This window comes from Stegastes partitus, unplaced genomic scaffold (assembly GCF_000690725.1).
Source record: "Stegastes partitus isolate 25-593 unplaced genomic scaffold, Stegastes_partitus-1.0.2 Scaffold290, whole genome shotgun sequence".
NCBI classification, from domain to species: Eukaryota; Metazoa; Chordata; class Actinopteri; family Pomacentridae; genus Stegastes; species Stegastes partitus.
Window position 1 is genome coordinate 165,087 of NW_007578021.1, and position 16,185 is coordinate 181,271.

Here is a 16,185-nt window from a genome sequence, read left to right on the forward strand (position 1 = left end):
AGTTCTGTTAGCTGCTGTAGCTGCAACACCAAACCATTTAACAGAAGCAGATTCGACACTTTTTTTTTTTAAGAAGAAAAGGTAAACTACCGTCATCTAATTAATTAGTCTTTTTTTCTTTGTTTGCTTTTGTTTTTTCTGTTTTTCTGTTTTTATTTTTTTTAAATATAGACATGTATGCATAAACAAACTCTGTTTTGGTGTTTGTTTTGTTAATAGAAAGCATAATTTTTTTCCTTTCAGGTACAACCGAATCAGCTTCCGGTGTTCGTCAGTTTGATCAACAAACGTCACTTCCGGTAGGTTCAGGCGGGCTGGTTGAAAGCCGAGATGAGGCGCTTTACTTTACTGCTGTGAGACTGAAGAAACGTTATTTAGATAGATTAGCTTGCTACTTCGTTATAATAGACACATTTTAATCGCTTAATGTCTGCCACATGTTAGTTTTCAAGCTGTCGATAGCTAGAGCTCTCTTAGCTTCTCCGCCTAGCTAAAATTAGCCTGTGCTTTTTACTGCAGACGGTAGTGTTGATATAGCAGCTAACCAGCGTTAAGGTGCTTACTGTCCGCTAAATAAAGAGCATAGTCAGCTCTGTCATTTTACAAACAATGGACCGACCGTCAAGGTGTGAAAACGTTTTTATTAACCCTCGTTCATGCTGCCATTTGCCTGATAATTCTCAATATCCGTTGATGCTGATACGTTTTTTGTTGTTGACACACAGGAGGGCAAAGATTGTAAATTACTGCGAAGCCAAGGACTTCGATGATGGTGAGTAACTAATCAAATGGTCAGACTTCACAAATGATTGTAAGAGTGATGTGGTGTAAATACAGCCATTGTTTCTTGTCATTCCTTGAGAATAGCTTTATCAGTAAATCAAGCATCTATATAAAAGCATGTCCTATGTGTCAGACACTGTTAAGTCTGAACTTCTGAAAGAACAGCCACAGTTACCGGCTTAAGAAAATACACTCATTACCCGTATTACATATTGAACTCCGTATCAAAGTTTCTGTCATATAATAGGGATTCACATGTTCCAACTAGAAAAACAAGCAAGCATGCTTATTTATGTAGCACCCTGTTATACACGCAGGGTTGCTGAAAGTGCCTTAGAGGCAAAGAGAGAAAATCAAAACATGTCCAAGATAAAATACAGCAGAATGAAACTGAATTAAATATAAAATTGTAATAATGTAAACTGTACAGACAAGTTAATTAAAGTACATGCAAACAAAAACAGAATAATGAAACCTGATTGATTAAAACCGTATAAACAGACAAAAGATTAGAAAAACAAACAAAAAAAAAAAAAAACATGGAAATGATCCAAGTATTCCATCCATGCATCATCTATTCACTGCTTAATCCTTACTAGCCCGATCCAAGTTTTCAGTAAAGAAAAAAAAAACATCCTCAAAGTGCTGTTGGAATAGAACCTTAAGAAAGTACAACTAAATTCATATATGAGCACTAGTGACTGCTCTTTGTTAATAACTGGGTCTGTATACTGGAGCACCAGACCATCTTGTGCAATGTAAATGTTGAAGCTGCTATCCTGTTGTTTTTATACATCAGTAATTTCATGATCAATCTGTAACCTTCAGTGCAATCTCCTTTTTTTAAAAAAAACATATTACCAGGGGACAAATACAAGGCTTGGAGATATATCTCAGGAATTGAAATGCTTATTGCATTTATGTTTTGATAAATGTCAACCCAGCACCTCGTATTACATTTAACAAACTTACATTGCAAAGGGGTACACACACACACACACACACATACACACACACAACAAAAAAAAATGTATTGGGAATCAAGAGCACAATATCTGTCAAAAAAATGGAAGAAACTTTCCCAAAATCATTCTACCTTCCTCATAAACACTTGTTTTTTTCACTTAGTAAAGATATCACTGTTCTTTGTCCTCATTTTGTGACAGATGAGGACTTTGCCTGTGTGAAGGCACCACCCAGCAAAAAGGCCAGGGAGGACGTCAAGCATGAACAAAAGAAATCGTCAAGCAAGTCCTCTAGTCAGGAGACCACCTCACAATCCACACTGAGCCAGAAGAGCAGGTGGGCAACTTTGTCATATTAGGCTGTGTGCACGACAAGATGATTAAGGTGGTGACAGAGAATTCTATCAGTTGAGATTGAGGGACAAATACAGCAAAACCTCATTGATCTTTGCAAAAAAAACAACGATAACAGTTGGTTGCTGTAGGTTGAATATGTGAAATGTAAGATGTGCAAATCAGAGTCAGTTTTTATAACCACGTTTTCACATACAAAGAATTTAATGTTTTGATTTGCTGCATTACAGTAAATTCTTACGAGTACAACAATTTTAAAGAAGAATAAAAAGATTTTAAAAGAAAGCAAGTTTTACAAAGTAAGTGGTACAAGACACCTAAGAAGTAAGTGTGGCAATTCAGACCGACAACAAGTCTTAAGGAATCTTAAGTCATGAAAATGAATAAAAATATTTACATTGTGCGTGAATGTTTCAAAATTTTCCCTTGACAATGTGCAAATACCTCTCAACAAAGTGAAGACGCAGAGAGCAGGCTTTAATGTTCCTACAAATTCTGTACATAGCCTTCCCTACTGCAGGTCGGACTGTCACCGTCATGGAATTATAGTTGCTGATTAATTGTCAATCAGTTAATTATGATGAATAATTTCTTTGTCTTTTTATGTTCATTTTATTACTCCATTAGTTTTAGGTAATATTCTGTCGTATTTATTCAAGTGAATGGAAATGATTCTTACAATTATGAAAACTACTCATGGTCAGCTCAAACACTTGTGATCAGCCAGTTATGTCCTTATTGTGACTGACTTTATGGCACTAAACAGTTGTCATTTGGAGCTTATGTAAAATCAAAACATTTCTTTGTTTTCAGTTCTCAACGAAATGTGAGAGGAATTTTACAGTGGAAAGAACTGCTGACTGATATGCAGCTTACGATAACAAAATGAATTTGCGTAGCCATGCAACAGAAAAGATAAACAGTACGCTAAGTAAGCTTGTGAACACATTGAGGGGTGTGTCAATGTTTGGATTAAAACCTCATGTGCAGCATGAAGTCACGCTGGTTGATGAGCAATCTTGACAAGCTTTTCGAAAGATGTTGTCAGGAACACTTTGACTGTCAGGCAAACACCAAGTACGTTAATGACGAACTGATCACTGATAACTTTACACAGGACAAAATGTTAGGAACTCTCTCTGTGATTAGTCTGCATGGAGTTCAGTGATGTAGAGGAAGACTCACAGTCTTTTAACTCAGTTTTTTTGTAGTCATTCTTATGATTTTATTTATGTTTTGTAATCATTCTTCAAAAATGTAAACAAATCTATTAGTTGTTCGTTTTAAATATCTGAGGAGTAAACCAAAAGTTGAAAATCTTCAACAGGACTTTATCCATACAGGATGACTTTATTCTTACAACATTAATTGATTTTCACAGAAAGCCGCTGGATGAAAAGCTGTATGCAAGAGATCTTGAAGCAGCCATTACACTTTCCTTGCTCAATAATGCAGATGAAATAAAGGAAGTAAAGTCTCCCACCAGTAAAGGTATGCCCTGGCTTGTAAAAATGCAGATACAGTGGTAAGCTGGTAAAGACTTTACAACTTACATTCCTGTTTAATTTATCCAGGAGATGTTACAGTTCAACTCCCAGTAGATGAAAACACAGATCCAGCTTCTTTGCTCCTGTCCAACTGCAGTGTGGATGGTGCAGTTATGGGTAAGGTTCTGTCATTTTTACTGTATATTTAATTTCCTTGGATTAGTCATATTCTGTAGCCTTTTTTTCTTCAGGCCTTGATCAAATCACATCAGACAAAGGCTCACCTGCTCCATCCAAACAGAGAAAGGCTGCCTCTAAAGCCTCTGAGGAGCTGAGAAAAAAGGATAAAGATGATGAAGATGAGGACTATCAACCCAAACTGACACCAGGTTAACACTTTTATATTCTCCATTATTTGTTGTGACTGTTTCTCTTGTGTCAGTTAAATAGCATCACTGCCTTTTCAGATTCAGAAAGTGAGGAAGATTTCAGCGAGCCAGCTGAGAGCGAAGATGAAGAATTTACGGTGAAGAAAGTCACTAAGACCAAAAAGAAGGAGAAAGTAACCAAGAATGATAAAACCAAACCGACTTCTGCTTCTAAAAAGGAAAAGCAAACATCAAAACCATCAAAGTCTAAATCACCAGCAGCAGGTATGTCCATGAGCATCATCAAAGAAGCTTTTAGATGCAGTTGTTTTAATTTTACTGTTGTAATGACATGTAACCACTTTGTCTCACAGCAGCTTCCACCCCGGTTAGAAGTCCTCCCACTGCCAAACTTGCACCTAAAAGACCTGCTTCATCCTCCACAGTTTCCACATTGAAATCTGCAGTTTCTGTGAGCCCAGCAGGGGGCAGAATACCCAAGTGGAACCCACCAGGTGCAGCCTGAGGAAACAACAGCACTGATGCTTCAGTTGTCAGAGACAGCAACTGAACACTTACATTATTACTGTGTTTTTTTTTTTTTCTCCAGCTCAAATTGGCAAAAGTCCCACATCATCCAAGAGTCCAACAGGGAAGTCTCCAGGTCAGGGTCTGCGACTCGGACTGTCCCGTCTTGTTCGAGTCAAACCTCTTCACCCCAGCGTGGCGAGTCACTGACTGAGCTGATCATCTGCCAGCGAAGGCCAGATGTTTTTGTCCTTTTGCTTTATTTTTAAGCAGTTGCTTGTAAATATTCATTTCTCATTTTCTTAATTTGTACGAGAACACAGATGAAATAATTCCCACAGCGTATATCTTCACATGATGCTTTCAGCTTTGGCCTCACACGCCACACCTTGAATTGTTAGTTCTCTAGTCTGGGAGCAGCTGTAGGGTGTTTCTTTTGTTCACTCTGGAGGCTGAACTCATAGAATAATCTCACATTTCCTTGTCGTCACTGCAGTAATTCTTCTCTCCTCTCAGTGTGAGTTCACAGCTCAGATTCAGGATAAACTGTTGTGGTTTTGTGTGGCAGGAAGAAAAGTGTGAATAGTCTCTGTCACATTTAGTTTTTATTATATCATCTTAATGCCATTCAAAATGAGTTTTGTTTTTCATTTTACACTTTGTCTGCAAACTTTGTATATTGTGTATATAAAATAAAATGTAAAAACAGTTTAATTTTGTATGCTGTTTTTACATACACAGGTGAAGTAACAGTACAAATACCACACAGTAAAAGTAGTTAATGAAAAGTCATTCAGTGAAAATGTTACCTAAGTATATGGAGTATAGTCAGGAAAATCTAACTAAAGTTTTAAGAAGTGCTCACTGTGGAAAAGCTGCCCGTTATAATGGCTACACTCGTAGTTAAAATTATTACTCATGTATTAACAGGTAGCTTTAATGGTTTCATACAGGATTATTTCCATTATGGATTAATCTGCTGATGGTTTCCCTAATTAATCAGCTAAATTCACTTCTACCCTGCTTTATCTGACCAACAGTCCTAATCATGCAAAAACAAATTCTCGACAGCAGTGTTAAATAATGAACCCATTCATTATTTTTTTCATGTTTTCATACATACATTTAGGTAGTTTAACCATATTTTATGTGAAAAAAGCTTTACCATTTGTAAATTATGTGACGCTGCCAGATAAATGTTGAAAGTGCAATATTTCTTTCTCGAATGTAGAATACAGTGTAAGTGTAAAGTGGTGTGATAGGAAAATACTCAAAAGTATCCTGATTACATTCCATTACTGTAGTTTTCCTTTAGATTAAATGAAGAATAACATCTCAGGATGATTTACCTTTATCCGTGTGCTGCATATTTTAGTAAATGGGAAGCTGTGATCTTTGCATTTCATAGGAAAAGACTGATCTCAGATTACAGTTCATGTGTTTTATCGGATCATATATCAGTGCACAGCATGAGAAACTGATAAATGTATCTGAAAAGTGACAACACAAAGCATCATAATCTCAAGGCCTCCACAGGTCTCCTCATCTCTCTGCTTCACCGTTTACCAAATACTTCAAAAACACTGATGTGGGCTGATTAAACAGGACGACTTCATACGTTATACTGGCAGGACTTGAAATGCACTTTCTTTACCTGACTATGTCAAGTATTGTATTTTGTAGGAACTTGCAAGTAAAGTACATATTTCCCTCCTGCTAGGAGACAGATTTACAGATAAGGCGGTACAAAAATACTTGATCCTGTTTGTGTTTTGAAGGAAGACATTAGTGTGGGAAAGTAGAGGGAAATATCCCAAAACAAGAAGACTAACACAAACCCATCCATCCATCCATCATCTATACACCGCTTAATCCTCACTACGGTCATGGGGGGCTGGAGTCTATTCCACCCTGGACAGGTCACCAGTCTATCACAGGATGTATACATACACACAAAAATATAGACACAAAGAGATATATTCAAATATAAAACAAAAATATACTTATATGCCAAATGTAAATTAAAAATCAGCCTCAAACCATAAACAGAGTGAAAAAAATAAAGCTGAAGGCAAACAAGGCAAATAATAAACAATAGAATTGAATAAAACAGTTAATAAAACTCCCCCAATCACAATAATAATGCCTGATATTAATGAGTAAAAGCTTTGACATGTAGAATTATTTATATTAGATATTACTCATCATACACATAGTGCGGTGATTTGATTATTTTAGTAATTATGATAAAGACTTACTGGGTGACGCCTTTGTGGAAGAATTTGCATTCACTGTGTTTCTCCATTCATTTGTTTGGATTTTTCCTTTTACCTTGTGACCAGTATTTATGTATAAATACATTCTATCTATCTATCTATCATAAAAACTGAGATGCTCCTCACATAGGGAGACGACACTGACAGCGGGTGACGTACCAGCCGGCAGATTTTGACAGCTGGCACCTGCGGCACGCCCAGTAGAGCCGCCAGATCTGGCGGCGAGAACTTCAGTGCTGTTCATCTGGATTAACAAACACCAGTTTACGTCCACTTGACTACAAATGAAAAAGTAGTTCATGTGTAGTTTGTCAAACATGAAAATTGTGCTTTTCATTGCATCAAATAAGGATATTGTGCAATTTTACGCCCGGCATCTGCCCAGGATCCGGCCAGATCCGCCGGATCCGGTGGATCTGGCCGGATCTGGCGACAGCTGGCACCTGCAGCATGTCAGGTAATAAAAGCACAATGTACATGTCTGACTAGATAACCTGAACATTATATTATCAGTAAGAAGACATGATGCATGTTTTTGAGCTAATCTGAATTACAATCTGATCCAAACTAAACTAAACTAAACAAAAAAATGTTTCAAATACGCTGTTAGCAAAGAGGTTTAACATTATTGTTGTGGTACCAAAACTAGTCTTGTGCTTTACTGATCATTCAGTCCTGTTCCTGCTGCATGCAGAGTCCTGCTGGTTTTCTCTCCTCCCAGGTAACTGCAGTTAATGGTACACACCTTGCATCCCAGGTGTAGAGCAATGAGGGCACAGCAGAGTTGAAGCCTGGACTGAGAACTGCCCTGCACACTCTGAATATGGTGAGAACTACAGGATATGAGATAACACGTTTGGTGTGTCAGTGTTTGTGACTGCTGCTGTGGTTGTGTGTGGAGGGGGTGGGGAGCCAGAGAGAGGAGAGACAGCACCTGAAATAAAAGGTAGAGGAACATTTTCTCCACCTTTTCTTCCACTGTGAGGCCAAACAGCACATTGCACCCAGAGGAGCACCAGGATGAGATCTGGCCAGGTTAAAGCTTTCCTTCTGGTCTGCATCATGGCTTTGGCCTTGTTGTACCTGGGCTCCATTAAGAGGGAGGTCCACACCCACTCAGAGAGCCTCCAGAGGGCCCACCACAACGACTCCATCAGGGGCCAGGGGATGCTCCAGAGGATGGAGAAGATGGAAGGAGACATCAACAAGCTGTGTGAGTCAGAGTCTCAAACCTACAGCTGCCTAAGTCTGCAGTTCCATTTTCTAGCAAATAAACACTGATTTGATGGTTTGCAGGTCCAAAGATGGAGATATTTAGTTTAGTTTAGCTCAGACTAAGACAGATAAATTTCCACAATTAATAATGCTGTATTGTAGTCAGGTCAATTTGGATTTTACATACTTTATGGAGTTTTTTCCCCTTAATATGTAAATAACTGGTGAAATCACACCATAAATAACACTGGATGGTCTTAACCTGATGCACTTGGACACAATCGCCCTTGTCTTAAATGTGCTTTAAAAAATGTCGACTATTTTATCTTGCTTAAATTGCACTTTTGGGATCTTATTTATTTGTCTAAATTTGAGAGGAGTTTTATTGTAAGCACTTGTAAGTTTGTTTTCAAAGAAGCTTTACAAATCAAGTGATTTTTATTAATAACAATAATAACCACAATAATGATATTAATAATAAAACCCAGACTAAATTAGTTAGTTTTAGAAATAGAGAGTTGATTATAGTATGATTATATTTCAGAAAAGTAATGATTTTTCGTGTTGAAATTAATTTGGAAAACCACTGCCAGATTTTATAATCAATTCATCACTTTATTTTCTTAAATAATCAATATTTTGTCTATTAAATGTAATTAAAAGAAATTCCTACAGTTCATTGCAACATCTTCAGATTTCTTGTTTCATGCGACCAGCTATCAAAACCAGAAAGATAAGAAGTGAAGCAGCGTTCCTCGTATTTCTGCTGGAAAAATGACCTAAACTGTGATTCACAAATCTGAATTATTTTCTAATAAAAAACAAATTGATTATTTGAAGACGTTTTATATTTTTCATGCAAATCCAGCTCAGTTTGACCTAAACTGACCTGCTATTAACCAATTCAGAAAACCAGGTTATCAGTCAGCTCTCACAGGAAAACATTGTGCGTAGTGTTGATTATGCTGCATTTACTCATGACTGCACCAGTGCAAAGACAAATACTGATTACTGCTATATTTACAATTCAAGGAGGGGCAGCTGCTGGTTCATTCACTTCACTTAGAATGCAGAAGGTTAAAACAAACACTGTGTGGTCTCTTTTGTCTTCAGTAAGTCTGATGAATAAACTGGAAAAGAGGGAACCGGCAGCCGAGATAAAGGCGGAGGTGAAGAAGGAGAGGAAGGTGGTCAGGAGGTTGTACCCCAACTCTGTTCTGTTCAGCAAGTGGGGCGACGAGCTGTCAGAGGAGGAGCAGAAGGAGGCGGAGAGGCTGTTTCTGAGATATGGCTACAACGCCTTCCTTAGCGACAGGCTTCCCCTCAACAGAGAGATCTCCGACACCCGGCCGCTCAGGTGAACACAACATCCTGCTGCTGCAGGAAGTTCTGATAGAAGTCGCACCTGGTTCACACACAGGTGACGTCACAACAGGCTGCTGTGTGATGTCTGATTAATATCTGTCATTCTATCTGTTTATGTTCCTTTTACATATGTGATCTGCTGTGATCTAAATTAATTACTTTTCAACATTATGGGTTCAGCTTTGTTTAGAAATGTAGATTTTTTTGACATAAAAATATCCAGATATTGTAGTAAACCTGCCATATAGATTATTTTGTTAATTTCAAGCAAATTCTATTTAACCCCTCTTATTTACAATAATATAAGTTGTCATTTTTACTGTATATATAGCATTAAGTAGGTTTTTTAATCAAATTAGTTTTAACCTTTTAATCTGTGTGCATCGAGTGGCTCAGTTTAGAGCTAAAACCGCTGCTTGGCAGTCAATTAAAAATATTTTTTTGAAAGAAAAAAGCCTCCCGAAATGTACCAGCACTGCTGTAAATATTTGCTGATTTTTTTTACATTTTTAATTTTTAATGTTAATGATGGAATACTAAAATATTTCTTAGCCTGTGGGTCTGACAAACAAATCAAGTTAAAAAAAATTACCTTTGGGTAAATTCTGAGGAATATTTTTTATGTATTATTGCAGCTCCAGGAACTTAAAACATTGCAGTAATAAATAAAAGAGACGGGCCCTTAAATTTTCTTCCCAAGTTTCCATCTGACAATTAGTTTCTTTTTATGGTCATCACATTACACTATAAGGTACAATTGGTTTTGAACTTTTCGATTCATTTAAATATTCTTCTGACTTTATTTCTGCTCACAGGTGTGCTGAGAAAAAGTATCCAGAGGATCTGCCCTCCATCAGCGTCGTGTTAATCTACCTGGACGAGGCTCTTTCTGTCATTCAAAGAGCCGTCCGCAGCATCATCGACAAAACTCCACAACGGCTGCTGCAAGAAATCATCCTGGTTGATGATCACAGCAGCAACGGTAACGTTTAAGTGCCTCCACAGCTGCTCTGTTTTAGGCTCTGGAACAATCAGATGACTTTGAGATGCACAAAGTGATAGATGATATGTCGTAACGGGCATTCACTTTGCATTGGTGAGATATGAAAAATAATTTATCGTGAGCAACAGGTGCACTGTTTCTGTGAAGAGATGGTGCCTACATTTAGGAACTGATGTGGCTATAAGAGTGATGCAGTTTGTTCCCTGGTTGTGTGATGTTATACTGAACATTTTAGAGAGCCACAAGCTAAAGTTGAATTCTGTGTCAGAATAGCAAACCTGCTTTTGTCTGGGTCAGAACTGAAGTGAAATGTTCAAGGCAGTGTAATGTTGAATGTGATCTGACAAAAGGTCTGACCAGACTAAACCAACACACGTTAGGTGATAGGGATAGTTCGCTGATCTTAAATAACACCACGGTTTGGTTTCTTGCTGATGGATAGATAAAAACAGGACCGTAAGTTAAACATTTCACTGGAACCAGCAAACAATTATGAAACAAGATCAAACATGGTTGACCTTATTTCCACTTATGCAAAGTTTATGTAAAGCTGCTTCTACCAGCTGCAGACACAAATGGCATCTTGTCATCTGATTTACAAGCAGAAAGTGTGTTTCCTGAAATGTCACTGTTCCTTTTATATTATTTTTAACTGGTGAGAATTTGACGAATGAAATGCTGTTCACTTATACTTACACTACTAACGTTTTTGCGTTTTGTGTCCTTTAAATTTGGATATTTTGTGATTCATCAGGGAGATTATGGTGAAGTAGAGGTATAATTAGAATTCACAGCTCAGATTACAGAAAGATGTAAATTTGTTTTTTCCTGCAGAAGATTTAATGGAGAAACTTGATGAATACATCAACTCCATCCATGAGGAGCGTCCAGACCTGGTGAAGAGAGTGCGGCACTCTCAGCAGCTCGGCCTCACACAGGCCCGACTGTCTGGATGGAAGGTGGCGGTGGGAGACGTTGTGGCCATCCTGGACGCTCACATAGAAGTCCATGTGCAATGGTTGGTTTAGATGTGATCTGAATTATTTCCTTTGAGCCACCACACCTCTTGTTTCTGTTCAACCGTCTCTGTGTGCCCAGGGCAGAGCCGCTGTTAGCTCGGATTAAAGAGGATCGCACTGTGATAGTGACGCCAGTTTTTGACAAAGTCAATTTTGACGACCTGACTCTGATTCCCTACATACCTGCGGCGGACGCCTTCGACTGGGCTCTGTGGTGCATGTATGAGTCCTTCAGGCCTGAGTGGTACGCTCTGAAGGACGACTCACAGCCTGGCAAGTAAGAGTCGCACTTAAAGACTCACCCAAATGACAATAAAACACACGTTCACACTTGACATTTTAGGATATTTGCTTTTCTTCCTGAGAGTTACAGGAGAAGATCAATTAAACTCTGTTTAATATGATGGTGAAGCTAGCAGTGAGAGTTTGTCCTTCAGATTAAATTTAAAAGCCACACTAAACATTTACACACTGATAGTTTGTGAAGTGTGGTGGCATGTTTCACCTTTTAGATGTTTCCTTTGTCGAATTGTGTCACCAGGAGTCCCTCAATCATGGGGATACTTGTAGCTGATCGCAAGTTCTTTGGGGAGATTGGAAGCCTTGATGGAGGAATGAAGATATATGGTGGTGAAAATGTGGAGCTCGGCATCCGGGTAAGAGTTTGAAGTGGTTTATAAAGACATCTATGAATAGAAAGTCTGACTGACTTGTGCCGAAGATGCTGTATCAAGTTTTCTGTTCAATTTTTAATTATAATTTTTTTACTAACTATTTAAAAATTGTTATAAAATTTCATGGATGTTCGTAATCAGTGTGTGCGAAGGACTTTGGTGATCTTCTGATCCTTCATATTGCACCATCATGTCTAATATTTTGCTTTAATACCCAAATACCATCAAATCAAAGACACTGACTTGCTGTCACACTAGACTAAAATGCTGGTGTTTACCTGTCTTCTGTGTAATGCATCCTGGGATACACGAAATTCAAATAATGTAAAATTTGGCTGCATTTATTTTAGCATTGCAGTGCAGTGTGTGCATGTTGCTTCACTTCCTTATTCACTTGCTTACAGTTGGTGCCTTAAATAGCCTTCATGACTACTTCTTGTATTCCGGCAGGTGTGGCTGTGTGGAGGAAGCATAGAGGTGATACCTTGTTCTAAAATCGCTCACATTGAACGAGCATCAAAGCCTTACCTCCCAGACCTGAGCATCATGATGAAGCGCAACGCACTGAGGGTGGCGGAGGTGTGGCTGGATGAATACAAATACAATGTTAACGTAGCCTGGAACCTTCCCCTTGAGGTAAATGGTGACACCTCATTACTCACTCATCCATATGTACTGATTAGGTTTTGTGAAAGAGTGCTGTGAAGGTTGTGAGTAACAATGTACGACATTAGAGTTTCTTTTACTTATCAGAAATTGCTTCACGTGGCCTTGCTTTCTCTTCAGAATCACGGGATAGACATTGGAGATGTGTCAGAGAGGAAGAAGCTGAGAGAGAGGCTGAAGTGTAAGCCCTTTCAGTGGTATCTCGATAACATCTACCCCATGCTGGACCCCCTGACTAACCTGCTCGGTTATGGAGCGGTAAGCCAAAAGAATATCACGGGGGAGAATGAGTTCATCACTATCATGCTTTAAAAGGCTTTGTTTGGATTTAATTGATAAATTTTAGTCTGCTTTTCATGATCACACTCTTTGTAGAGTCTCATCACAGTCAGTCACATCTGATAGCAGTGAGTCAGCTTTATTTGGCTTAAGTTTTTTTCTTAACTTGTATTTATTGGGGCGGGTTTTCCGACAGCGGAGCATAACAACATGAACAATCGCAACTCCCTTTTTGCACACAAGTTAGTAAAAACTTTTGCGCTGCACAGAAACCACAGTCTTTGCACAAGCGTCATGTGACCCTCAATGCTGGAGCCTAAGAAGTCATCCTGCCAGATGTCCTAGTTATATACAAATATTACTCGATGCTTCTGTTTTTGTTTGCAGCTAATTAATGATCTGAAGCGAGATCACTGTGTTGACCAAGGCCCGGTGCCAGGGGACACACCTATCATATATCCATGCCACTTCTTCACACCGCAGGTAAGATTCACCGCATCCAAGTAAACCGTGATTTTCATTTGTCTGTTGATATTTATTTTTCTCTCATGTAGCACTGTTTTTATCGCACTGATGGACAACTCTACATCGGTGGGATCAAATCTCACAAGTACAACAGCAACCGCTGTTTGGTGGACCCCGCCACTGGAGTCGATCCAGGACTCTACGACTGCAAAAAGGCTCAACAGAAGAAGCTCCCCATGCTGTGGGATTTTAAACAGGTAACTGTTTCATTGAAAAAGAAAAATACACACTAAAGAGGCTGGAGACAAAAAAGGAGACAGTAGAATGTGTTTTATTCCCAGGGAGGACCGATCCAGAACAGAGAAACAAAGAGATGCCTGGAAATTGTGATGGGTGAGGATGGCTATTACAAACTTGTTGTCCAGCAGTGCAGTGGTCAGAACTGGAAGATACAAAATCTGTTGAAAGACCGCTGAAAGACGGGTTGGCAGGCACCAAGAGACAACATGAAAAATGAGCCATCATTGCACAAAAACTGCACGTCATGTCAGAGGAAGATTTGGAACGACCATTTCTTCCTTTACGACTTCACGAGAATCAAGCGGTCGACCAGCAAAAACTGCTCCACTGAGAAGAAGTCATCAGTTTTATTTATTCTAATTAATTCTTGTTTTAGCATCATACATGTATGGTGTATCTTTGTGACACAAAATATTAACTGCCATCGGGTAACTGACTTTTGTTTTATGGTTTTGAATGTAGAAATGTCATTGTGAACATTTGCTGTTTCAGTTTTGTGTTATGACAACAAAAGATTGACTGCGGGTGACTTTGCATACTGTTGTACAGAACTAAACTCTCCCCAGAGGACGGTGTCAAGCGTATGAATCACTTTTCTCGCCGGCAGGTTCATTGCAAAGCTTCTTTGTGGTTGTTCCAGGAGAAGAAGAAAAAATGCTCAAAGTCCCATGACAGTTTAAACATGCTTACAGCACCTCCCTTCCTGTGTCAGACGAGGACAGCCACTCAAAACACAGCATGATATGCTTAAACAGAGGCTGGAAATGTTTGCTTGAGATTAGTGATATTACAAATGTAAGTCTAACAGGATCTGTTGGGGTTTGGCTGTCATGACTTGTCAGAGAGGACTCACAAGTCTATTTGTAGAGCACTTCTGGAAATCATGTTACACATTTTTTTCACAAACAAAATAAGACAGCAAACAAAGAAAAGAAAGAGAGTGTAACGTAACATTTAACCAAGAAATGGAAGCAGATCAATAAGTGTAGCAATACCATGAAAGGCTCTTGGATAGAAGTATGTTTTAAGACAGGAATCAAAAGAGATGTAACACCGAATGCTTTCTCAACTCTTGCTTTCAGCTGTGCCTTTTGACGTTCTTAAAATCAATTGTAGGACATACTAGGACCCAGTCCAAGAAGGCTACACATGTGATGTGGTCACTTCTCTTGACTCTTTTTAAAAGCCTGGCAGCTGAGCTCTGTACAATCTGGAGCTGATTTAGGGATTTTTGGTTGAGGAAGGTGTGTAAAATGTTTTTTGTCTTTAAAATTTAAAATAGTTTGCATTCTTAAAATATTTCTAAGATGATAAAACACAACTGCACACAGATGTGCTGCCATAAACTTGAGTTACCAAATGCTGAGGTTTGTTGAAACAAGCTTAATGTGTTTCAAAAAGAAACCATCAGGTGGAAAGGAAAACCGTTTCAACCTATGTTTTCAGAGGCAGTCATGTGGAGAACAGAGGCTCAAACTGGCAAGTACAACAGTGTGTCATCGGCATAGCAATATCTGACTGTAAGAGAATGAATCTGCACGTGTCACTGTAATGCTTTAGGATGTTGATTAGGTTTCATTTATTAGATTCAATGTGATTTTCATTACCACGCTGATCCTTTTTAAGACTCTCGTCCGATTTAGTCATACGATATCTGATAGCAGCAAGTCAGTTTTATTTACCTTCGGTTGTTTTCTTAACTTGTGTTTATTCAGGGTGTGTTTTCTGCTCTTATACTGAAACTTCCTGCTTGTCTTTGATAGACAGGGCCACAGAGCAGTTACTTTTGATCTTTGCATCAAGTGCAAAATGACTCAGCAGAAGAAGGTCCCATGCAGTTGGATTTTAAATATTAAATATACTGTTAATTGTAAATATACAGCAAAGAGTCAGGTTTGTCTTGGAAACAAGTAAAATGTGGAAGTTGAGATGAGTAACGGTATTACAGACTTGCTGTCCAGAGTTCAGTGGTCAGGACAGGTTCAGGCTCAAGTATTCAATGTCCCAATTATCCCTAAAAAAAAAATTAGTTGCTCCAATACAATCTCTGCAATGTTACTATGACTTGCTCATATGACTGGTGACTGCTCAGACAAAATAATTCTTACATCGTTTTGGTCTGCGTGTTGGTGCTGTGATGACTCCTGAGGTCATCTTGTATTTGTGGGTTGTTCTAGTTCGGCTATTGGTTCTGTGAGTGGCTGGTTAAGGTAATCGGGAGCACCTGTGACACCCAGTGTGTTCCTGGGTTACTTAAGGGCTGACTGCAGTCTAATCTCTCTCTACTCTGCTTCCCTCCACAGGTATTGCATCGGTCTGGTCATGGGTTAGTTTTCTTTGTTTAGGACGTTTGCATTTACAACACTTGCACAGACATAATTCATGCATACATCACGCACACACACCACTGACTCTATGTATTCTCACAACCCCATATT

The 16,185-nt window shown here is 38.7% G+C and overlaps 2 protein-coding genes across 3 annotated transcripts; both read left to right on the top strand.

Annotated features, from left to right (window-relative positions):
* Positions 1 to 313: 313 nt before the first annotated feature.
* rad51ap1 (RAD51 associated protein 1) lies at positions 314 to 5,199 on the top strand. Of its 2 annotated transcripts, none has more exons than XM_008282925.1 (9): positions 314 to 626; positions 726 to 772; positions 1,950 to 2,085; positions 3,484 to 3,593; positions 3,677 to 3,766; positions 3,841 to 3,978; positions 4,057 to 4,242; positions 4,332 to 4,472; positions 4,568 to 5,199. In XM_008282925.1, exons 1-9 carry the CDS (start codon positions 610 to 612, stop codon positions 4,693 to 4,695), a joined length of 993 nt encoding a protein of 330 aa, XP_008281147.1. In that variant the 5' UTR covers positions 314 to 609; the 3' UTR covers positions 4,696 to 5,199. The 2 variants fall into 2 exon arrangements, with proteins under 2 accessions (XP_008281147.1, XP_008281148.1); XM_008282926.1 differs by having other exon boundaries at positions 4,335 to 4,472.
* Positions 5,200 to 7,781: 2,582 nt separating this feature from the next.
* Positions 7,782 to 14,322, top strand: LOC103358106 (probable polypeptide N-acetylgalactosaminyltransferase 8). The gene is made up of 11 exons (XM_008282927.1): positions 7,782 to 7,974; positions 9,090 to 9,333; positions 10,157 to 10,323; positions 11,179 to 11,362; positions 11,443 to 11,640; positions 11,905 to 12,019; positions 12,488 to 12,673; positions 12,824 to 12,961; positions 13,370 to 13,465; positions 13,537 to 13,704; positions 13,789 to 14,322. Exons 1-11 carry the CDS (start codon positions 7,782 to 7,784, stop codon positions 13,921 to 13,923), a joined length of 1,824 nt encoding a protein of 607 aa, XP_008281149.1. The 3' UTR covers positions 13,924 to 14,322.
* The last annotated feature ends 1,863 nt before the right edge of the window (positions 14,323 to 16,185 follow it).